This window comes from Podarcis vaucheri (genome assembly GCF_965113315.1).
Source record: "Podarcis vaucheri genome assembly, chromosome: 10".
In the NCBI taxonomy this organism is placed as follows: domain Eukaryota; kingdom Metazoa; phylum Chordata; class Lepidosauria; order Squamata; family Lacertidae; genus Podarcis; species Podarcis vaucheri.
This window is the reverse complement of record NC_138748.1, coordinates 2,607,070-2,631,917: the sequence shown is the minus strand read 5'-3', so window position 1 is coordinate 2,631,917 and position 24,848 is coordinate 2,607,070. Positions and strand designations below refer to the sequence as shown.

General features: G+C 44.7%; 2 protein-coding genes and 1 long non-coding RNA gene across 7 annotated transcripts in view; 1 reads left to right on the top strand and 2 right to left on the bottom strand.

Annotated features, from left to right (window-relative positions):
* The window catches only part of DHTKD1 (dehydrogenase E1 and transketolase domain containing 1), a 66,042-nt gene that overhangs the window by 19,337 nt on the left and 21,857 nt on the right, over positions 1-24,848 (bottom strand). For 4 of the 5 annotated variants that reach the window (XR_014223993.1, XR_014223994.1, XR_014223996.1 and 1 more), the window contains exon 17: positions 23,071-23,356. Coding sequence is in view for 1 of the 5 variants with exons in the window: in XM_082240110.1 (XP_082096236.1) it covers positions 23,255-23,356 (102 nt within the window). In the remaining 4 variants the exon portion in view is untranslated. Of the gene's footprint in view, positions 1-21,400; positions 23,357-24,848 lie in introns of those variants that run through there. The other variant, XM_082240110.1, reaches the window with a different exon arrangement.
* Positions 1,634-3,884, top strand: LOC309541920. The gene is made up of 2 exons (XR_014224005.1): positions 1,634-2,947; positions 3,219-3,884. It is a non-coding gene; the product is annotated as an uncharacterized lncRNA (long non-coding RNA).
* Positions 3,867-17,601, bottom strand: SEC61A2 (SEC61 translocon subunit alpha 2). Its single transcript, XM_082240132.1, has 12 exons — positions 17,548-17,601; positions 15,376-15,443; positions 13,919-13,984; positions 13,365-13,443; positions 11,143-11,274; positions 10,724-10,833; positions 9,880-10,033; positions 6,627-6,787; positions 5,833-6,030; positions 5,537-5,728; positions 5,350-5,426; positions 3,867-4,959 (listed from the first exon to the last, which is right to left on the bottom strand). The coding sequence occupies exons 1-12, from the start codon at positions 17,552-17,554 to the stop codon at positions 4,773-4,775; spliced, it is 1,431 nt and encodes a 476-aa protein (XP_082096258.1). The 5' UTR covers positions 17,555-17,601; the 3' UTR covers positions 3,867-4,772.

Here is a 24,848-nt window from a genome sequence, read left to right as displayed (position 1 = left end):
AGCAAATGATTCAGCAAAGGAAACACAGCCCAGAATAACTAAGGAGATAGTACAAGAATATTTGGCTAGTTTAGATGTATTCAAGTCTCCAGGGCCAGATGAACTGCATCCAAGAGTATTAAAAGAACTGGCAGATGTGATCTCAGAACCACTGGCAGTCATCTTTGAGAATTCCTGGAGAACAGGCGAAGTCCCGGCAGACTGGAGGAGGGCAAATGTTGTCCCTATTTTCAAAAAGGGGAAAAGAGAGGACCCAAATAATTACCGCCCAGTCAGTCTGACATCAATAGCAGGGAAGATTCTGGAGCAGATCATTAAGCAAACAGTCTGTGAGCACCTAGAAAGGAATGCTGTGATCACCAATAGTCAGCATGGATCTCTGAAAAATAAGTCATGTCAGACTAACCTGATCTCGTTTTTTGACAGAATTACAAGCCTGGTAGATGAAGGGAACGCAGTGGATGTAGCCTACCTTGATTTCAGCAAGGCATTTGACAAGGTGCCCCATGATATTCTTGTAAAGAAGCTGGTAAAATGCGGTCTTGACTATGCTACCACTCAGTGGATTTGTAACTGGCTGACTGACCGAACCCAAAGGGTGCTCATCAATGGTTCCTCTTCATCCTGGAGAAGAGTGACTAGTGGGGTGCCACAGGGTTCTGTCTTGGGCCCGGTCTTATTCAACATCTTTATCAACGACTTGGATGATGGACTCAAGGGCATCCTGATCAAATTTGCAGATGACACCAAACTGGGAGGGGTGGCTAACACCCCAGAGGACAGGATCACACTTCAAAACGACCTTGACAGATTAGAGAACTGGGCCAAAACAAACAAGATGAATTTTAACAGGGAGAAATGTAAAGTATTGCACTTGGGCAAAAAAAAAAAGAGAGGCACAAATACAAGATGGGTGACACCTGGCTTGAGAGCAGTACATGTGAAAAGGATCTAGGAGTCTTGGTTGACCACAAACTTGACATGAGCCAACAGTGTGACGCGGCAGCTAAAAAAGCCAATGCAATTCTGGGCTGCATCAATAGGAGTATAGCATCTAGATCAAGGGAAGTAATAGTGCCACTGTATTCTGCTCTGGTCAGACCACACCTGGAGTACTGTGTCCAGTTCTGGGCACCACAATTCAAGAAGGACACTGACAAACTGGAACGTGTCCAGAGGAGGGCAACCAAAATGGTCAAAGGCCTGGAAACGATGCCTTATGAGGAACGGCTAAGGGAGCTGGGCATGTTTAGCCTGGAGAAGAGGAGGTTAAGGGGTGATATGATAGCCATGTTCAAATATATAAAAGGATGTCACATAGAGGAGGGAGAAAGGTTGTTTTCTGCTGCTCCGGAGAAGCGGACACGGAGCAATGGATCCAAACTACAAGAAAGAAGATTCCACCTAAACATTAGGAAGAACTTCCTGACAGTAAGAGCTGTTCGACAGTGGAATTTGCTGCCAAGGAGTGTGGTGGAGTCTCCTTCTTTGGAGGTCTTTAAGCAGAGGCTTGACAACCATATGTCAGGAGTGCTCTGATGGTGTTTCCTGCTTGACAGGGGGTTGGACTCGATGGCCCTTGTGGTCTCTTCCAACTCTATGATTCTATGATTCTATGATTCTTAACCTGAAGCACCACTTTAGCTAATGGGGCCTCCCGCTGCTGCCGGAGCATGATTTCTGTTCTCACCCTGAAGCAAAGTTCTTAACCTGAAGCACTATTTCTGGGTTAGCAGAGTCTGTAACCTGAAGCGTATGTAACCTGAAGCGTATGTAACCCGAGGTACCACTGTACAAGGCTAGGTTAGTAGCCAGAGGTTTCACGCAGTGGAAGGGGCTGCATTACACTGAAGTGTATGCCCCTACTTCCAGAAGTGAAACTGCATATGCTCTTAGCCGTTGCTGCACAGAGAGGCCATCAGGTGCATCACTTTGATGTGGATGTAGCCTATTTGAAGTCAGACCTAAAGGAGGATCTGTACATGCTCCCTCCAGGGTTTGAGGGCAATAGGCCAGATGCAGTGGAAGCTCCACAAATCCATTTACAGCCTGAAACAATCGGCCAGGAACTGTAACTTGTGTCTGAATGAAGCCTTGCAGGGCATGGGTTTCAAGAGGAGTCTTGCTGACAGCTGCCTGTACCTGAAAGGGTCAGGAGAGTCACAGGAGCTAGTATCGGTGTTTGTAGATGACATAATCTATGTGGCCAGGACTGAGAAATGGGTTCAAGGTTTTGCCAAAGAGTTTGGGAAACGTTTCCAGCTCAAACACCTAGTTCCAGTGAAAATTTACCTAGGCGTCCAGGTTGATAGAACCCAGGACAAAAGCTCTCAGTCAGAAAGGCAAGATTGAGCAGTTGCTTGAGAAGTTCAAAATGTCTGAATGTGCAGGGGTCAGAACACCCACGGAGACAAGCCACGTGAAAGACAGTAAGCTTGGGGAACATGCTGAGTTCAAAAACACTGAGATCTTTCAGTCAGCTCTGGGTAGTCTGTTGTATCTCTCCCAGTGGAGCAGACCTGACATAGCGTTTGCTGTGAATCTGCTCAGCAGGGAGGCTACAAAGCCAAATGTGAGTGCCTGGAATGGTATCAAGAGGGTGCTGCGATACCTGCAGGAAACCAAAGATTTCTGCCTCAAGCTGTCAGCTGAGGGTGAAGCACAGCTCACCTACTGGGCGAATCTGGAAGACAGGAAGTCTGTGTCTGGAATGGTAATAAAGTTTGGGAAATCTCTAGTTGGGTGGAAGTCCCGAAAGCAAAGTCTCATTGTGCTTTCCTCTACTCATTGTACAGTGAGTTGTCAGAACTCTGCAGGGAACTAGAGTTTTACACTTGTTTGGTCCAAGAAATCTGTGGGGATTGTTTGCCCATCACTGGGAAGACAATCAACTCTATCTGAAGTTGGCAGAGTCTGGACAGTTCAAGTCCAGAACCAAACATTTAGTGTCGAGACAGGCTTGCTGAAGCACTGTCCAAGCCAGGAGAATCTGGCAGATGGGTTTACTAAACCTTTGAGCTTCCAAAGACACAGTGAGTTCTGTGCAGGGTTGCTTTTGGGGTAAGTGATGTTGCTTGCATTCCCCCAGCGGTGCAGGACAAGAGGGGTCTGAGGAGAATCAGAGCTTATAAACAGCTCAGAGTCTGCATCCTGCCCACTGGGGTGGTCTCCATCCGGGGATCTGTTCTTTGTGTTCAGTCTGCTTTCGGTTTTGTCAGAGACTGGAGACAAGATGATGTCTCCCGAAGGTGTTGATTTATTGTTGCTGCTGTACATAAATAAAGCTTCTTCGATTACAGGAGAAGCCGCGTACAGACTGTTTCCTGCATGCTCACACACACGCTGTGTTTCCTCTGCTACAAGTCCAGAAAAGTTGAATGGCAGTGGAAGCTTACAGGACTCATTCCTCATTACTTCACAGAGACTCCCATGCCATAGATACTGCACTGTTACAAACCAGGATAGTAGAACTCTGCCGTTAAAAACTTTTATGGACTAAACAGAAGGTGACAAGGCTATGGCAACACCAAATGTAATTTTACACACCTTGAGAGTAGCAAAATCAATTCTTGGCTTGGGGGCACACCAACTAGTTTAACAAAATAAAAATCATGGTAAAGCACTTTGCACATAGTAAGAATAAGTACCAGAGCCCATAAATCTCTAGTGTAGAAGGGGAAGAAGGCTGTCTTCAACAAGCTAATCTCTCTTAGCCACAGTTTTTATAAATCCCAAATGAGAGGTAACACTGGCCCAACTTACAGGCTCTAGTAAAAGTATTTTCATCCAGCCAATGTTAAGTCCCTTGAGTTTACTGGGAGAGTTGAAAGTCTAGTAAGTAAAGCATCTTATACAACAAATGAAGCAACATTTTAATTAAATAAGTTTATTGTCTAATGTTTACACTGCTTACACTGCTGCCAAGAAGCACAATGATTTCTTTTTCAGCATGACTTGCTAATTTCCTCTGCTTTAAGACCTAGGGTTTTGGAAGAAGAAGGGGAGAAGTTTCAACAGTACAGATTCCCCCTGCTTCAAAGAATACATGGGTCTATAATAAGGCAAAGCAGCACTTAGAAGGCTGCTACTGGCTGCTGGGAATCTTGGATAAGGACTTCCAACCTTACTCCTCCCATGTGCCTTCACAGATCCCAAATTTGCAAGTGAGATGGTTAAAATTCTCACCTCCCCCCCCCGGCTTCAAAGCATGGTGCTTGCAAGGGAACATGGCAAAGGCATCAGACACTGACCACACACCAGGAGAGTTGGGGTATGCAACAGGTCACATTTCTTTAAGTTGTATATCAAAAGGAATTCATGTAAATATATATTTCAGGGGGGAAATTGCATGTACTTTTTAAAATAAGCTCAGGGATTCTCACAGGTGGTCACTTGGAACTCTATTGTTGTGGTTCCCTTTTGCCAGTGTGTGCAGGTACATTCAAGCCTCGTAATGGAGTGTCCAAAGTGTTCTCTACTAGCAAAATGGGCATCTTTTGACAATTTCCACAGGAAGGCAGATGCACTATTTTCCAGCATCACAGGCAACAATGGAGAATTTTTTTTGTATTTTTAACCCATGTAAACTCTTTATTCTTAAGGCAGCTGGAATAGAAGCTGCACACAGGCATTGTGCAATACCTATTATGAGAAATATGGCAAGTAGCACTTGGAACGGGGGTGAGGGCAGGACTGGCATTACTGGAATAAAAGATTGCATGTCATCAAAATACAGGAGTTCCTTTCTTACACGTCACATGGTATCTCAACATTTAGAAAAATAAAGCACCCACCCCTCCAACCTCTGCCTGTTCTTTGACAAATATCTCAAAATATTGATAAATAATGGTGACAGCAAGTAGAATGCCAGTGCCTGAGCCAATGGCACCAAGGAAGTCCGCTAAGACAGAGAGGGCCCCGATGCACAAGCCTCCAAATGCAGCTGCCGTGGGGATGTACCTGTGGGAGGAAATCACTTTTAATGTGGGCCTCGCAGGCTGAACTCATTCTTCTGCACAGGTAAGTCATTATGGCTTCAATCCTAACCCCCATTAAGTTAAACTAGACTCATGAAAATGAAAACACACCTCTTGATCCACCAGAGAGGCTGAAAAAGCTGTAGACTAGTTAATAACAGCCTGCGTTTGAATCATTTCTACCCACAAAGCCCAATATTTCTTTATGATTGTGACTGCAGCAACAAGGGGCCAGGTAGAGAGGCAGCAGGATTGAGCTGGAATGCATCTGTGTTCTGCCCAAGTTTAAACATGCTTACTCAGAAGCAAGACCTGTTGGGTTCCATGATCTTACTCCTTAGTGGGTAAACTGGAAATTCACAGCAACTCTTACCTGTTTAATTCATGAACCATGGATGTATCCCTGTGGCCTCTCATCACCATTTGCTGTTCTTTCAGTTGCTTGGCAACCTGCAGAAACACATGTGTATCAGGTGGCTGCAGTGTTCTGATCATTAGAAACTAGCCTTGTGCGAAGAACAGCAGCAAAGGTTTACAGAACAGTCATGAAAAATACCTACATCTTTTGCAGATGATCCTGACACTTCAATCCACGTCTTGGAGAAAAATGCACAGGAACCCAACATAAATATGATATAAACAATTACATGGACAGGATCCTCAAATATAGCACCCATGGATTCTGGAGGCGAGAGGTAATAGCAGAGGCCTCCAACAGGGTAGGCACGTGCTGGACCACCACCAGTAACGTCCTGGAAAGAGGAAACACACCAGCAACATGAGTGCCCTTTGCAGACCAAAAGCTAACTTACTGCTACTTGTAAAGGCCGCATTCTAGGAATGGGTGAATACTTACCGCCCACTGCCCAAGTAAGTTTACCAAGAAGTTGCCACTGAACCGCACAGACAGCATTTGAGAAATAACATAGAGGTTGGAAACTAAGGCAGACTGAAGAATGATGGGAATGTTGGAGGTGTAAAAGAGTTTGATAGGATAGCTACTGTATTGTCCGCGATATCGAGCAGACTTGATTGGGAGATCAACACGAAATCCCTTGGGGAGGAAAAAAGAAAAGTTAATCACTAAGCTATAAGAAAATCAGAAATGCATTCACTAAGAAGTCACAGAAATTGTTAAGTGGCTTGGAACTTTGGACTGGATTATTTGCATTTCTGTTACAATTAACCAGAACTGGCCATCTGTGATCCTGAGTCCAAGGATTTATCAGGTCATGCCTGCACATTGAAGTCTAGATGCCAGAAGCAAAGGTTTTGCCTAGTTTTTTCAAATCAATATACAATTCCTCTGCTCTGCAATTAATTGTCATGAGCAGAACGTTTCTGTGGCCACTCTTTCACCCTCCATACTCCTTGTCTGAGTCCTCCATCCCTTCCCCATCCAGAGCACTCCACATTTCAAATTAAGTACTTAACCTGAGGTACCACTGTTTTTTCTCAAACTAATTTAGAATAAAAATTATCTTAACAAAAGTTGTTTGCAAACTTGAAATGTGGCCTTCCTCCTGACACAAATGCTACAGTGAACGTTCTGGTGCCTGGTGAGCTATTCACAGATCCTTTAGGGCTGTTCCTTCTGTGAGGGAAAAATAATAGTTCTGTAGTAAGATGTACGCAGCAGACTTCACCTACCTGAAAATATATAACTACAGCAAACACAAATACTGTAGCAATCAGATTCATAAGATTAGGCAAGTTCTGGCGGTAGAAAGCCTCTCGTAAAGCACGGACTTTGTCGGTTCGTGTAGCCAAAAGGTGGAACAACGCAATGACAGCACCTTCAAATTCAGTTCCTGTGTGTACCAAAAATAATAAAGTAACCCCTATGAGATATAGACAGTACAAGCCTGGTGATAAATTTCACCAGGTGATAAACAAGATTATTTTTAATAAAAGATGGAAATGGAATTAACACAGAGAAAAAACTGCAAGGAATGAAATCTTACAAGGAACAGAATGCTAAAAAGGACTGCATACAAATAAAATAAATTGTGTTGAACTTCTGCAGGTATTACAAAACCTCAAACATGACAACACATTTCTGTTTTTTAATGCAGAACAGCATGCTTTTGTTTTATTGAATTTGGGTGTTGTAATCCAAAAAGTTACAACAACTCAGTGACTAGATTTGGACAACTGTATCTTGACTTACTTAGCTGAAGTATGAACAAGATCTCTGGCCACGCATGCAGCCTTTTGGCTCCTCACTTTGGCCAAGCAAAAAATTTCCAGGAAGTTTCCCATTAATTCTAGCTTCCTCTTTCCTCTGAGCCAGGAAGCTGTGATTAAGAGCTCCAAGTAAAGGTAAGGTATTAAGCAAACTTCAAATTATAGTGTAATATTCTAGCCTATTCCAAATCTATTCCCCATAATTTCTAATTCAATCAAAATGGGAAACATGACTAATGGAAGACTTCCTAGTTTGTTTTTGTGACCAAAAAGATTGTTCAGAGCTCAGATTAATAAGCAATGTCTGAATTGTGATAGTGTAAAGTCGTAATTTACAAAATATTTGCCCCAAAAGATTAGGGTGAGGCACTTAAAAATAATAATATTTATTACATTTCTATAAAGCCCTTCATCTGAGGATCACAGGGCAGTTTGCAATATATATATGGCCCCCTGTTTAAAAGACCATAGATTGTTTAATTAGCTGAAGGCCTGAGAGAAGAGGTATGTTTTTGCCTGGCACCTAAAGAGACGTTCCATAGATGGGCAGCCACTGCAGAGAAGGCCCGTTCCCATGTTGCCACCCTCTGGACCTCTCAAGGAGCAGGCATACGAAGAAGGGCCCCAGATAATGATTACAGGGTTTGGGTCAGTTCATATGGGGAGAAGCAGTCCTTGAGGTATTGCAGTCCTCAGCCATTTATGGCTTTATAGGTCAAAACCAGCACTTTGAATTAGGCCCAGAAACTAATTGGCATCAACTGCATCTTGTACCTGTGAGCAACCTGGCTGCCAAATTCCACACCAGCTGACATTTCTAAACTGCCCTCACAGGCCGCACCACATATAACACTGCAGTAATCTATCCAAGAGGTTACCAGAGTACAGAAAACAGAAGTCAGGCTATCCCTGTCCAGATAGGGGCATAGCTGGGCCACCAACCAAAGCTGACGGAAGGAACTCCGGGCCACTGAGGCCAGCTGAGCCTCAAGTGACTGCAGAGAATCCAAGATTGCCCCCAACCTGTGTACCTGCTCCTTCAGAGGGAGCGCAACCCCTCAAGAGCAGGCAGCCTTCCTTCCACCCAGCCTAGGGAACCACCCACTAACAATGCCACAGTTCATTAAGTCTCTTCTGCATAATTCACTTTTCTGGTGTTGCCTTCTTCCAGTCAACCTCCAACAGGGGTAAATAACTCTGCTGCATCTAAGCACTGGGTGCAATTTGCTCATTACGTGACTGCCTAATTAGGAGGCATGCTCAGAACAGTGACTCAGGGCTTCTCTGAGCTCAGATAACTCTCTTTTGCACACGCCAGAAGTAAACCTCTTGGTGTGCAAGAATGGAATATCCCCCCCTCCTTCCATTAAGAAAAATAGTGTCGCTCAGCTATCAGTTGTCTGGAAAACAGAAGTGTTAGAGAGAAAATGCAGATAAGCAGAAGATGAAATAGTGTGGCACAGTAGCAGAAGCAAATCCAAGGAAATAAAAAATTCAGAAATCAGAAGGGAGAAACTCGCTCAGAGAGAGGGAACAGTTACAGAATCTGGGTTGCAATCCTGCATTGAATTAATTGTTCATGATTCCCACTGAGGTCAGCGGGACTTACCTAGGCACAAGTGATGATAGGATTGCCCCTTTGGATTTAAAAGTTATGCTAGATGCTAACCTCTCAGCACAAAAAGGGCACTGCTTCTCTACAGGTAGGCCGCGACTCTGCAGCTGAAGCTGGAGAGGCTAAAACAAAATAAAGTTAACATTTCTGTACTGCAGATTTCCAGGCAGACTTTTGGCACAGCAACCAAGATACCCCAACTACGGGATTATTCTTTCATCAGAAAACAGCAACTGTGCCACAGTATTTCCATTCAGCATATATTACATAAATGAACAGATCATAAATCACAAAAGGAATTTTGTTCCAGACTCTGGGAAGCTCCAGAAGTTTCACTGTGGTGGGAGTCCTCACCACACATGCACAGCAACCTTCTGCTCTGACATGATGTGATGACATGGCTAGCACAATGAGACAGCCTTCTGGACAGCGAGTCTGCCAGAGTCTGTTAAGAAACCCAGATCAGTTTTGCCTCCCGCCCTGCGAAAAATAATAATCAAAAACCTGCTGCCTCCTTATCCTTTTGCAGCAGAAAATAAAGCATGCACAGTGACCTAAGACAGCGCTTCCCAATTAGCTAAGTGCTGGGGACCTCACTTTTCAAAAGCCAAGCCATGGACCCCCTACTTTTAAAAAGGTTGGTATCTCTGTGGTAGTTTTTGTTATGCGCATGGAGCCACCATATCCTCCAACATGTCCCAGAACAAAACTGGGTCACACATCTTCTGGGCTCCTGCATGTGTCAGGCAACCTGTGCGAGAACACAGCACCCCAAAATGGGGTGTCCTGGGCAGCTGGTGGGTATGTGCCACAGACCTCCTGGGTGTGTTAGATGGACCCCTGGGGTCCACAGGCCACCAACTGGGAGCCAGAGATCTGGGACATTTCGCTGTTTGTGGTTATGAAGAGATTAATATCACATCTTATAAAAGTTCATTTGGTGCAAAGGTTGTGCCTTCACTATGCCATGTCTTCATTTAGTTCCCCATCAACAGATCTCATCCACTCCGACATCCATGGTCACTCACTATATTAACCCAAAGAAAGCAGCTGACAAGCATGCATTTGGTCAAAAGGTCAGATTTTCAAAGTGTACTGTACCTCTGCCAGTGTTAATAGTTGTAGGACTGAAAGCCTTCCAGACAATGGTTTCACAGATGTTGGTAGCAATAAAGAGGGAAATCCCAGAGCCCAAACCATAACCTTTCTGCAAGAGCTCATCCAGTAGCAGCACTATCAAGCCAGCAACAAACAGCTGTGGGTGAAAAACACCAAGATATCCACAAAAGGGGTTTAATATCTGATTTGCTATCAGAGTTGCAGTTCCTCCTTCTGTCATTCCAGTAGAGTAAAGGAAGTAACGAAAACCTCTGGAATCATCGCTAAAATGTATGCTGCAATTCTTAGCATAGATGCTTGAAAGAAAATCTCACCAACAAGAATAGTACCAAAATCAGAGGAGCTAATAAGCACTGTCAAAACAAAGAATGGTGTATTATCAAAAATAAAGTTAGTTAATTGACTCCTGGTTGTTCATTGGGAAGTCCAAGTAGATTTTTTTTTAAAAAAAGATCTTATATCTGAAAATATTTGACATTTTGTTTTTACATGGGCCTTGGTCAAATCCCCTTAATAGCACAAAGAAAATAATTATAGAATATTATCTAGCTGGTACAGCACCTTGGTGAGTGATCTGAGAGAAGGTACAAAATAAATTAGAACTTTTAAGGAAGTTTTGTTTCCCTTTATTAGTATACTATTGAGGGACATATAGTTGATTTGAATTTATTTTTAATAATGAAAAAATATTTTTTTATTTAACAAAATGTATATACCACTTCATTGTAATAAAAGCTCTAAGCGGTTTACAAGAAATATTAAAATTAACAATAAGAACCAGTTACAAAGAATTATTAACTATACTTAGAGTATTCAGAAGGCGTACCTGAATTATAATCAGGAGACAAATTCCAGCCCCCATTTCTGCAGGATCTCCATACATCCCAGTCATGACATACACAATTGCTTGCCCAATAGTAATTATCATTCCAAACACTGAAACAACAACAAAAGAGGCAGGTATTCCCTGCTTGTATGACCTAACAGACATAAGTAAAGTTTGATTTGATTTTGATTTAAACTGTCTATTCTGCTTTTCCAACAATAAATGTTGAATGCAAAGCGGCTCAAAATAATCACAAAAGCACTGAAATCAACAAACATTACAATCACTATACTATCAGACACAATCACATATAAATAAAGCAAACAACAACAAATTCATCAGAATGGTTACTACAATTCAATAGAGCATTAGCTAAGAAAAAATGAAGTTTCCATTATGGCAAATATATTAATACTCACACTTCTGAGCGCCATTAAAAAGGGCTCTGTCTTTTGGTGTGTCACCAACTTCAATGATCTTGGCTCCAGCCAGTAACTGCATAATTAAACCAGATGTCACAATGGGAGAGATACCTAGCTCCATCAACGTGCCTGCAAAGGAGAAGATACTCTTAACAATAGTGTAAACTAATACAGACTTCTTACAATTCCTTAAATACTCCAAAGTCTCAGTTCACTGCATATTTCCCCACTAGCATTGTCTTTCAAATATAATTGGTCACATACCTAACCATAGTGCTGGGCTTTAAACACTGCATCCAGAATGCTTGCAGTATTAAACAGTATTAAGGGTAGAAGAGTATTTCCACAAACAACATTAGCTGCTCTTAAAGGCACAAGAGAGCACACTAATTTAGTACAAATTAGAAATAAATACCTTCCCTCCAGGTCTCCTAGACAATATCAAGATTCAAATGTACAGTGTCTTTAGCACGGCTCGTATTATCTGGAATGGGCTGGATAATCTCTTTCACTCCATGGCCTCATTTTGAGAATTCCTTGCTCTGCACTACATAGTTAAAATCAGAAATCTTACACAAGAAATGGGAGTCAGATGTGGCACTTTCAGAAATATAAGTCACATACACACACCCAGTTGACAGGTTCAGCAGGTGGCTTCACTGGCTACGGGATTTGCAAGAGCCCACTTGGAGAAACAGAGAAAAGATAATCCCCCCCCCCCACAAAAAGTGGTCTTCCAAGTAAAACTAGCTGCTGACCCTGTCTCCAAGAGACCTGCATTGAGGGTATATATACATACGTACGTACGTACACACTGTGCTTTTTCCTGGGGGGACACAGGGGTACGCATACCCCTAAACAATTTGTAAATCTAAGCTTCGCCTCATTGAGGGGCAGTATTTCAAAATGAGTAGGAAAATGAGAGTACCCCTAAACATTTTTTTAGAAAAAAGCACTGTGTGTGTGCACGCGCTATAGCATGTGGTCTTCCAAGTAAAATTAGGTGCTGACCATGTACCCAAGTGATCTGCAGTGATAGGGAGAAAAAACATTTTGCAAAATATAGGTAAAAATTATTCACATACCAAAATACAGTAATTTTGAAACCCATCAAGTACTTTCCAAACTCTAACAAAACTTACTATTTAGCTTCTCAGTACCAAAGACCAAAGACCAATGCAAATTGTAATTTCAAGATAAAAAGAGCACTTGTCAATTGCACATTCTCATTAATGTGACCCCAACTACCATACTTCTCCATCTATAAGATGCCCCCTTGTATAAGGGACCCCCCCCATTATGGAGGACTAAATTTTAAGAAAATGAGGGGAGATGGCCCAAAGTTGTTGAGCCTCTCCCCCCACGCAGCTGCAAACAGGAAACACTCCCTAGATCGTTTCCCATGGGAAGTGGCAGCGGGGGAAGTTGCGCTCCCTCCAGCCATCCGGTTTGCAGGAGCGCAACCTTCCCTGATGCCGCCACGTGTGGGAAACGATCCAGGGAGCGCTTCCCATGTGCAGCAGCATCGGGTGAATTTGCACTCCTGCCAAAGAGCTGGCTGGTGGTGCACCGCTTCTCCCCCACCACCACCACCATGCCACTATCCGTGTATTGGACGACCCTGGCTTTTTGACGTGATTTTTGAGTCACAAAACCTCATCCAATACATGGAAAAATATGAAAATATGGTTTTAAGTTTGGTAATGAGTTGCAATTCAGCAGCTTCTCTTTCCAGTCTATTTTCTCATTACCAAACTTAAAACCATGAAGAGACCTGGTTTGAACAAAGACATTGGATTCTTATCTCATTATACATGACTAAGCCATTTTTCACCTTCTCACCCCTTGCCTTTTCCTGTAAGACCTATTACAGTCGTTAAGAGTCGTCAACAGGCTCATCTCAGCTATCTGCCAATCTCCCATTCCCACCACCCTTTTGAGTAATACCCCTCCCCACCTTCACACTATATAGAAGGATCTGGCAACTTCTGTTTCAGTGTATCTGAAGAAGTGTGCATGCACACGAAAGCTCATACCAAGAACTAACTTAGTTGGTCTTTAAGGTGCTACTGGAAGGAATTTTTTTATTTTGACTATGGCAGACCAACACGGCTACTTATCTGTAAATGGAAAAATACGGTATATGCACCATGAGCCATCTCCAGACGGTAAACCAAACCCAGAGAAAAGACAGCAGGAGATATGATTAGAACCCTGACCTCTGTTTGATGCGAGAATGACTCTCATCCAGTAGAAAGGATCTGCGGAGTCGGAGGACATTATTCCAAACAATGGTATCTGCAAGATTCATAGCAACATTACACTTAAAATATATAAATGAGGGAATCCCCTCCCCCCACACCACCACCCATCATCCATTTGTTGAGCACAGACAAATATAATACTGCAATAATCAGCAGTTTACTTCAAGACTTTCTCAAGCATATGGTTGCTGGTTAAAGCTTGAAAACAATGTAAACCTATACATGTCTACTCAGGTGAGCTTAATAGGACTTACTCCCAAGTAAGAGGATACAGGATTGTGACCTGAAACAGCCCCAACAGAAAGAATGTTAAAAGTCCCAGGTTATTTTCAAGCCAATATCATAATTCTTTGTGTGAATAATTCACTGAGCTTTTTTCTTTTCTTTTAAAATGTGAATTGTTGGTTGTTTCTAAGAGGGGGCTTTACTTCTGGGACATTTTTTCTGCATGGCAATAACCCTTACTGTCTCCAGCCGTGTGTGCCAGTTATTACCACATTGATACTGACCTGGCAGCATACTAGAAAAATGAAGAGGGTGATAGCTGTCCATAAAACCTTTTCTCTGAACTGAATCTGCAGAACACAATGAAAAAGAAAGAAAAAGGGAAAAAGAGAAGTCTGGCAGGCCAATAGTATAACGGGCAGGCCAATAGTATAGCGAACATACAATAAAGCAGCCCTAACTGGCAATTTAAGGCAGACTTGTATTTAGACACTGGCATGCAAGTAACCAGGGTAGTCCCTCCATATGTCTGTCCAGCACAGAAGGACACAGCTCTCCATCTGTCCTCTGGCAGCCCCCAAGAGGTCAGTCCATATGTTCTGTGGCTTAGTAACCTCCATGAGCTTGATTACAAGGCTATGCTATCAGGGGTATACAGTATTCACATTTCACCAGTCCAGAAGGTATGTACAAGCTCTGACATGGGAGCTAACTTGCGTATCTCCAATACTGAGGAGAGACAATGTCTGTCATTCCAAAGTGGCAAAGGAACAGGAAGCACTAACAGTTTGCACGTCCTGTTGTACAACAACAATACACCTGACCCTTAAGTTCTTACTTAAGGGGCAAAGTAAAGTGCTTATTCCACTGGACTCATTGGGCTAGGCACTGCAATCTAGGTAGGCATATCTGCTCAGAAGTCATGCCCATTAAGTTCAATGGGGCTTACTCTCAGCTAAGTATGCATGGGGTTGCAGACTTGGGCTGTAATCAAAACCCCCAAGTCAGCTATGATGAGGCTTTATGGTGTGACAGAGCCGGGGGGCATCCACAGTCCTGCCACTCATGCCAATAAAAGTGGAATGTGAGGAGAACAGGAATAAATGCTTCTTTGACACACCAGGTCCCAAAATGGCACAGCGAAGAGGCTCGGAAGAAGCCCATTGTAGTCACGGGACAACAGCAAGTCCAGCTCAGGACCCTGTAGCTTGTGCCCACAGAGTGGCTTCTCTCCCCACCCTGGCGAGAACAGGGGTATTGCATCTCTGTTTGGGAGCAGTGCTCCCTAGCTGGCAGAGCTGAGTAGGGTTTGGAAGAGGGACACCTCAACCTCATCCCAACCACCTCCAGTATGGAGGCCTGTGGGTTGGGACTGCTCTGTTGGTTGTGACCAATGTTTGCTAGATTGTGCTCCGTGTAACTAGACCAAAGTAAACATAGGGCTACATCAATGGAACATGTCAGCACCTAAACAATCACTTCAACATAGAGGGATTTTTACACATTTAGATTTTTGAAGAACACAACTTGCATCCCCAAATACAAACTTTGTCACAATGTCAAGCAAACTAAAGGCCTGTATACAGTATTCCGAAGAGCCAGAAAAACCTAAATAGGTAGTACATAGCCTAAAGAAACTACATGATCTCAAGCATGTTTACTCAAAGAAACCCCACTGTGTTAATTCAAAATGCATTTGATCAACATTGCACAAATAAGAGACACCATGATGTGCACTTACTTTTCTTTCTGGCTTCTGGATTTCCGGAAGAACAGCACAGAATGGCTTAATAACTTCTAGAAATTTGACTGTTAAAGAAGACAATTATTAAAACAGCAGAATGTAGGTTTTGACCAGTCCAAGAAAACATTTCAATTTCTCATACTAGTGTATGTTCCTGACTGCAAATATATGCCCTGGTTTGATGGGGGGACGGGATGGGATAGAATCCCTATTTTCATCAGCTCTATCTTATATATTAGGGAAATAGAACTTTGGCCACAAACTAGGTTACACACTTTTTAAAAAGTGAAAACTCAAATCCTTTGTATGCTAATTTGTGAGTGCATTTAACTGAATTCAATATAACTTACTTCCAAACACACACACACAGGAACAGGCTGCTGGTCACAGTGGGAGAATTAAGCATATACTTAACTCTCCCCCATTGAACTCAAAAGGACTTGAGAGTGACCTAATCTTTCTCATCTCTCAAAGTTGGGATGAGGGAGGTAAGGATCCATCCATCTTCACAGCTGGATCCAGTTTCCCACCCCTGATCTAAGCAAAGGTGAGCAGCTTTTGCCAGCCTGGTGCCCTGTAGTTGTTTTGTACTACCATCAGCTGATGGGAGTTTTAGTTCAAAACATCTGATTGAGAAAGTAGTCCATTGTCTACCCTGGATGGGGCTGCCCTCTCCTAGGAGCAGGTTCACAGCGGGGTGTGTGTGTGTGTGTGTGTGCTTCTAGATCCATCTTTGTCACTGGCCTCTGTGGCTAGAAGCATTTTTTACTAGCATTGACTGGTAGGATCATTCCTGGACCAGGAAAGATCAGCCACAGCAATTCATGCACTGGTTACATCAAGACTGGATTACTGCAAGGCGCTTTATGTGGGGCTTGCCTTGTGCTTGATCTGGAAGCTGCAGTCAGTGCAGAATATTGCAGCACTACTGCTGACAGGAGTGAGACCCCATCAGCATGGAACACCTGTAACTCAGAGATCTCCACTAGTTGCCAGTTTGCTACCAGGCCAAGTTCAAGGTGTTACTGTTAGCATATAAAGCCCTGAACAACTTGGCATCACTTTACCGGAGAAATCACCTGACCCATAATATGCCCACTTCATCACTTCAATCTGCAAAACTTGTACTGTTACTGCCGCCACATAATAGTATTTGTTCTGCATTTATAAGAAACAATCTTTTAGTGTGGCAGCACCAAAACTTTGACACTCCCTGTCTCTTAACATCAGGTAAATGACTTCATTGTACTCTTTTCAGTGCCTGCTAAAACATTTTTGTTTAGATAAGCCTACCTAGATATGTAGGACGTTGTTGTGTTTTAACCTGTTATTAGTTTATCACTGATTTTAATTTTTTGTAATATTTTAGTCATTTTCAGCTGTTTTTACCAATGATTTTATTTAATTCTTTTTGTAAACTGCTTAGAGGTTGTTCAGAATCAAGCCTTATATAAATTTTAAGAAATAAATAATATGAAATAATTGAAACATCACAATCTGTAAGATTAAAATCACAATTTGCAAGATGGTTCAAAATGATTTGTGAGCTAAAACATTTCTTTTCCACTTGAGATGCTTATGAAGAAGATAATTTATTAAATTTTTAGAGCGCCCTATAGCCATAGATCTCAGGGTGTTTCACAATGTATCGTATATGATATGCATCTTCAAATATCTAAAGGGCTGTCACATGGAAGATGGAGCAAGCTGGTTTTCTCTTGCTCCAGATTCAAGTTACAAGAAGAGATTCTGACTAAACATCAAGAAGAAATTTCTGGCAGCAAGAGCTGTTGGTCGCTGGCGCAGACTTCCAGAAGTGGTGCTTGACTCTTCTTCCGTGGAGATTTCTGAGCAGAGGCTCAATGTCCCCCCGTCCAGCATGAGATTCCTGCATCGCGGGGTGGGGGGGGCTGGATTAGATGCCCCCCCCCGGGGTCCCTTCCAACTCCTCGCTCCTTCTCGCCCCCTTCAAGCCAGTCCTGCCCTTTCCCCTCCGGCCCCTTTTGGCATTCCCGCTTCGGAGCCCCGCGCGGGGAGGGGGGGCCCTGCGGGGCCCAGAAGGGGCTCCTCTCGCCCCCGCGCAGCCCAGCAGGCGCCCCCCCCGCCCCCGCCGGCCAGGACGCCCCCCTCCGGCCCGCTCCCTCCCCCCCTCCCGGCCCGCCGACTCACTTCCCATGCTGGCGGAGGAGGAGGAGGAGGAGGAGGAGGAGGCGCCCCCCCCGCACTCGCCGCCGCCGCCGCCGCTCACGTGACCAGTGACGCCTTTTCCCGGCGCGACCGACACTCCGGCCACGTAGAGCCACGCGCCACCTTGTTTACACTCGCTTCTTGAATTGGAGGGGCGCTTTAATTTAATTTAAATTTATTTATATTTGTGTAATAAAATTGACGGGCGCTTTATTTATTTACTATTAAATTTGAGGGGCGCTTTTATTTATTTGTTTAATTTGACGGGCTTTTTATTTTTCATTCATTTATTTATCCGCCAAACTGCTGCAGTTGTTTTCAGCCTTTTGCTGCGGAAACTGCGCGTTTTGAAGTGTCCCACCGCCTGAGAAATTCTTCATTAAACCAAGGCCTAACATTGTCTAATTCACTCCAAAGTGTGGCAACAATTTTGCCGCGAAAACACGACGTTTTACAGCAGGGGTCAGCAAACTTTTTCATCAGGGGGCCGGTCCACTGGCCCTCAGACCTTGTGGGGGGCCGGACTATATTTTGAAAAATATAAATCCCCGGCAAGCCAGTCCCGCTGCTGCCTCCGGACCTGAAGGAGGACGCTCACCGGCCTTGTGGACGAGCAGCCAATCCGAAGCCGCAGCACACGCGGATTTACGAGCCTGGGGGGCTGCATCCGGCCCCCGGGCCTTAGTTTGCCAACCCCTGTTTTACAGCACCCCACCACAGAATAGCATTGAGCAAATTCTACTTGTGGCAGTGGCCCAAAGGGCCACAATAAATGTGGTAATGCAGTGTTTCCCAACCTTTTTTGGGCAAAGGCACACTTGTTTCATGAAAAAAATCTCGAGGCACACCACCATTACAGCCCCGTGACGTCAGCGCGCAGCGTCACGCCGGGAGGGACATGAATTGCTAGCAAATTACATAATCACCTCCTTGAGGGCTGGCTCATCTTCTCCGAAGGCAGAACCCCATTAATTAACAGCACAGACTCACACCATAGCCAAGACGAGGGGGAAAAACCTCAGTCATGCACAGTCATGCACATGTGGGGGCTAAATGAGGACGAAGACCGGGCAGAGAGCAGGGTTCAAATCACCCCCCTGGCCAGGACAATCCCTAGGTGCTCCCTTGGGCCACTCACCTGACCCACCTCGCAGGGCTGTTGTAGCGAGGATAACACGGAGAGAACCACGCGCGCCCCCGGGAGCTCCTTGGAGGAGAAAGCGGGCGATGAATGCAATGCACGAAATATATGAGAGGCGACCAGGTTTTGCAGGTGAGGGGCCCCCGCCAGCCTCCGCTTCCAACACCCGGCGCAACGACGCCGAAGTTTCCCCCCGGGCTCGGCTCGGGGAGCAGCGCTGCTCCCCCCGGCTCCCCTTCGCCCTCCCGGCTCTCTCTGCCGCCCACTGGGGACCCCCCTCACCTGCCAAGTCCGGAGCGCCGGTGGAAGTTGCATGCATGCATGCAGGGCGCCGCGTTGCCATTGCATTGCACTGCACTCCATGCAATGCCTGCATGCATGCATTGCCTTGCACGCATGCCAAGGGGTCTCCCCGCGGTCCGATGCGTCCCCTCCGGCGCGGATGCAGCATTGCAAAAATAAAACCCCCCCGACGCAGCCCTACCTGGGGGGCAGCCTCCGCCGCTCCGCCTCCGCGGGGATCCCCGGGCTCCATCCTGCCGCCCGATCTCCACGGGGGCGCAGGCAGGCTGCGCGGGGTCTGCGTGGAAGAGCCCCTGTCCGCCCGGCCGCCGCCGCCGCGCTCATTCCATGGCCGGGAGAAGAGCGCTTCAAACAAAACGCCCGGCCCGCCAGGCCACGCTGGGAAACGTAGTTTGCGCACCCCGCGCGGGCGCGGAGCCCAAGGGCGAGGGGACTACGGATCCCGGCAGCCCCCGCGCCGGGGACGGAGGGGGAGAGGCCGGGTGCAGGGATGGAGGGACGGGTGGGCGAGCGAGTGAGTGAGTGGCAGCCGCCAAGCCTTGGCCGAGAGCCAGGAAGGGCCTCCCCGGAGGAGGAGGGAGGCGCAGAGCGGGTGGGAGGGAACCCCAGGGGTCATCTAGTGACGGCGCCCCAATCGAAAATTTGACTTTAAAAAAAAACAACTTTCGAATTTTTTAATTTTTCCCGCGGCACACCAGGCAACACCTCGCGGCACACTAGTGTGCCGCGGAACAGTGGTTGGGAAACACTGTGGTAATGTGTACCCCTGTAAATCCTTGAGTGCTGCCAATAGAGATGTTGTGGTTGCCTGTTACTTTATGAAACTGATGATTTTGCAAGTTGCCCCCCCCACCCCCAAAATTGGGGCAGAAATACAGCTAACATGTGAACCACAAAGATACAACTCAAAGCTAGAACATAAGTTGCTACATGGTGCAAATGGCTACACATAATATAGGTTCCCAACATGCACACTAATACAATGTAATAGAACCCGGTGGGAATCAGAGCATAATCAGCAGAAATTACCAGTGCCAGTTGTGCATGTGTGTTAAACATGAAATGAGGTAATGATGTATGTTTGGTGGAAATTGAGATGCTTTGTTTGAAATTTTATAAATACCACTGCCTGGACCACTGGGCGGGGTTGCAGATTTGTGGAATGATCCGACTGTAACCTTTTGTAAGCTTTGCAATAAACACTGGACTCCTAACTCCTCACATTTCTGAGTTTTATTGGCGTAAACTCAGGAAATAAGCTATTTTCTGGCTTACAACATACTCAAACCTGGGGTCACAGCTATCACCCCAAAACCAACACTTTTGCAGCAAATGCTACTCAAACCTGGGGTCATAGCTGTCACCCCAAAACCCAATGCTGTCCAGTTCACTCCAAACTGGTGCCTGAACAAATTGCAGAAGCATAACGTGGTGAGTAAAAGAAAACAGAAGAGTATGGCAATGTGTGAGCTTCATATGCACAAATTCCATTCCATGGGGGGGGGGGAGAGGTGGATGGAGAGGGTGGTGGGGAGAGGGGTGGTGGTAAATGTGCATGTTATTTTCCCTTTTTTTTCAAAATTGGTGTATGTGAGGGGTTTTTTTGTGTCAGCCTCACTTGGGCAGGTTCTTTCTGTTCCTTTGCTGGTTTATGTTGGCAGTGAGAGAAGAGCGGGCAGGGAATGATTGATTGCCTTTGATAAACTGCAGTAGGATTTGTTTGCGTGTGTGGAAAGGGGGTGATGGATTGTCGGGTCAAGTTAGCCATATTGATCTATATGCTGTTGGTGGTGAATAACTCATGAACGGATGCTATCAAGCTATTTGAAACATTTGACAGACAAGGCCAGCTTTAGCCACCGTTCAATAGGAACATGATTTTACGCCCCCAAATTTGCAACACAGGAGAGGGGAGAATTGGGGAGGTAACTCTGTTTAGGAAACCATAAAACTACTGAATTGCTACCTTCCTGAAGACTCAATCTCCCATCTGTTCATGTGGATAGAGGGTAAGCGCTCGCCCACAGTTGCAGGGGAGAAAGAGTACATTGATTTGATATTTTGTTTCAGGTGCACAAATATCTAAAAAGCACACACGGCAACCACTCTTGCTTTCTCACCAATATGCTATTGGGCCAACTGCTGAGCACATAAGAATCTGCTGTACTTTCTGTAGCAGCATATATGAGAGATGGGGAGGAAGAAAATGCTCATTTGGGAGGGAAGTTTTCTTGCCCAAAGTGTGTTGATATATGTACCTGCCTGGCTCCATACTAGGTAAGAAGGGGGAGGGGTGTGCCAGAGGACAAGGGATTCTGCCTGTTGGGCTGCACAAGTAACCAGCCATGTAAGCCTTTTATCTGAGCAATAAAAACCTTTGAGACTTCCAAGTGATCCAGAAGTTTCATTTTTATTACAATGGAACATATTAAATTTATATTGTCATCCCCCCCATTCTCCTAGAAAGCAGCAATATAGCAAAATTTGAAGAAAAGTATTCAAAGATTGGTATTAAGTTCTTAGTGAGCCCTGTGATAATATTGCCCCATACTTTGGCATTGCCTTGTTTTACTATAAAGTAAAATAGTTGCAAGCATGAATACAATTGGAGCAGTGGTGCTGGGGAAGGTTTTAACACTTACTTTCTCACTCTAAATTATCCCCCAGAAACTGATCTTAGCTGCACTATAGAAAAATACAGGGACTTGAACATGATCAAATCTCCCAATGTTCTGATAAAGGTAGGCAGGCTAACTTAGAAGTACATTGCAGTAAAACATTACAAAATGACATTTCTTCAGTCACTACTCTTGACATATGAACCAACTGGGAAAACTTCACAACCCACTTAAGGCCTGGATTGCAGATATGAAGAATACAATGGAAAATGCAAGGCACAGGGAATAATTTTGTGTTGTCCCTTTGAGGATGGCACTTCGGGGTAGAAAAAGGGCATTGCCAGCCCCCTCAGGCCAGTGCTCCAGCCCAATGAGCTTCCTTGCAGTTGGAACTGCTGGAAGCTAAGCCCAAGAGGGGCTGTTGCTCCTTGCCCTGCAAACGGGCTGCTACCCACATGTACACCAACTGCAGCAAGACTAAAGATGTAAAATTTCCAGAAATTTTGAAGCCGGAGGGGGGAGGTGGAAAAAAAACTGTTCCCCCCCCCCAATTCTTCTGGGTTTTTCCCAGGCCTTCCCGTCTCTACTTGAGGACAGCCGGGGCAAAGCATAAGGCAATTTTTTTGCATGCCAGGCCCAGAAGTAACACAGATGTATTGGTGAAACCATCCCTGGGCTGTATCACTTTTGACTTTAGCTAGGGGATTGCATGACTGAATAAATACTCCCAATAAAACAAATTCACAGCACGCAGAACCATAGATGTCAGCAGCGCTATTTTTCTAGATCTCACCATGCATGCCTCTCTTGTTCTCTTATTATGGCAATGGCGCCCACCTGAGAGGTGATGGAATTGAGTTCTGGCAAATTCCAGCTGAAAAAAAGCCCTGGATGTCAGGATTAAGATTATGATAGTTTTTCATATGCAGGGATCCCATCCACTCAGTTGAGTTATTTTCCCACCTACTGCCTGAAGTGATACAGCTGAGGAACATTTTATTCCATCACACCTGTTTTTATAATTTAGACCTACAAGGCCCACTCATTTAAAAAAAAAAAAAAAAACACCCAGCAAGCTTTAATAATTTCTTTTTAAACTACAGTTACAATAATCTACCATGATTTAAGCCAAGGGTAGCTATCCTTTTCCAGACCGAGAGCTGCACTCAGCTGTGGTCAACCTTCTGTGCATGACATGTCTGAGTTGGTGAGCTTGAATTTAGAAGGGTTTTGCTCATGAAAAATACAAAATCTTGCCACTTTTGCCATCAACAAGTAATGCACAAAAGTGGGAAGTCATTATGGGTATCATTATGAGTCTCAGATTTTAGGAGCTGCATGAAGATGTTTAATTTAAAAATTATTTTATTTTATTTTTAAAAGATTTCTTACCTAAACATGAGCAAATTGCAATAGGAAAGATCCACATACAGATAAATGCACTTACGCTCCATCCAAGGGTGCCGATTTAAATACATGCTTAAGTATACACTGAAATGAACTTTAGCTGGCTTGTACCCAATATACAATTGTAAACAACATGCCTCATGATCACATTCAGGTTTGTAACATTCTCATTCACTAAGACCTTGTTTTAACCTTCAAGAATTAACGCAGTTCATAGGTCTCAAGCAAATGTTTTGGTGAGAAGGTCTTCCTGCTGTTTTTGGTGTAACATTCCAATGCCCACTGCAGGTGCTGGTAGCGCAGGTCTACTTACAAGATGGAGCTGCAATTAAGTTGGAAAGGCAGCATTACCAACTACTTATTCTCTGTCCAAATTAAACAGTTATTAAATTAATAAACTGGGCTGCAATCTTGCACACAGGCTACCTGACTCAAATGGAGCAACACAATCCTTAGCATGTTTACTCGGAATTAACCTGGCTCTGTTCAATGGGTTTCATCAGTGAGGATGAGAGGGGGTCTTGTCATATGAGCAGCCCAGAATTTCCATAGGCACTGCCCAGGCTTGTGCCCTGCAGTGGTCACTTCAGCGCTGCCAAAACACAGGAGGGAGCAGCTACAAGTTACCAGTCTCTGCAGCCACAGTGGGTGCTGTGATTCTCCAGCACTTTGCTTTCACCCACAAAGGCGCACTCCATTGTCTCTTGAGACAGACGGATGCCAAAAGCAACAACAACTCCCTAGTGGATGTACTTGGAATAGGAGTCCAAGCCAAACTATGTGCACAACTGCAGTCTTCACCATTATTCTGCAAACAATATTATTGTGAAAGATAAACCTGTACTACATAACCGGTATGCACCCTTTTTTATTTTCTCTTCTATGGCTCTGTCTTGGCTTCAGCATACATCTCAGGAAGCCAACATTATAAGACCCCCTTAGAACTGCACAACTAGCTCCTCAAGCCGGCCACAGGCAAAACAGACACGTGGGACGCTCCTATGTGGTTTAGAACCAAAGCTCCTTTAAAAGATCAGAAATTGATCAAAAGTCTCCCACATTTTGCAAGAAAATGTATTGGGTATGTTTTACAGGCCTGTAATTGTTCAGAAGGAAGTCTCACTGTGTTCATTGGGTTTTGTTCCCCAAAAAAGTAGAGAGAGGATTTCAGTTTTAATTCCACTGAAATCCAAGTTGTTGTTGTTTATTCAACTTATATATCAAAAGCTCCCAGGGTGGTGTGCAACATTAAAAAGTTCTAGCATTGCCTATAGGTACTGCTAGAATACAATGCTATCAATCAGTAAAAATCCATTACTATTATAACATTTATGTTCTGCCTATCATGGAACTCAAACTGATATGCATAACTCCAGGTTCGAAGTTCTTGTATACAAAGCCATGAACAATTCAGGACCAGGTTACCTTAAGGTAAGGTTACCAGATTTTTTTCAAAGAATCCGGAGACACTTTTTCCTCCCCCTCAATGGTGACAGTGGCAGTGGCGCAGCAAGGTCGGGGCTCCCCCCTTTTTTCTCCTTCCTCTTTCTCTCTCTCTCTCTTCCTTCTCCTTCTCCTCTCCTCCTTCTCCCTGCATCAACTCCAGGGCTTTCCTGGCCCTGGAGCGCCGCTGAGCAGTCGGCTGGGTGGCCAGGCGCTCTCGCGCCTGGCTTGTTTTAGGTCGTGGGGGAGTGGGTCAGCGGTTTCCCCAGTTGATGCGCCAGGCATCCCCAGTTCCCCCTTGGCAGTAGCGGTGGCAGCGGCAGTCTCAGCAGCCCGGAGACAGCCTGGTACCGCAGTTGGCTCTGGCTGGC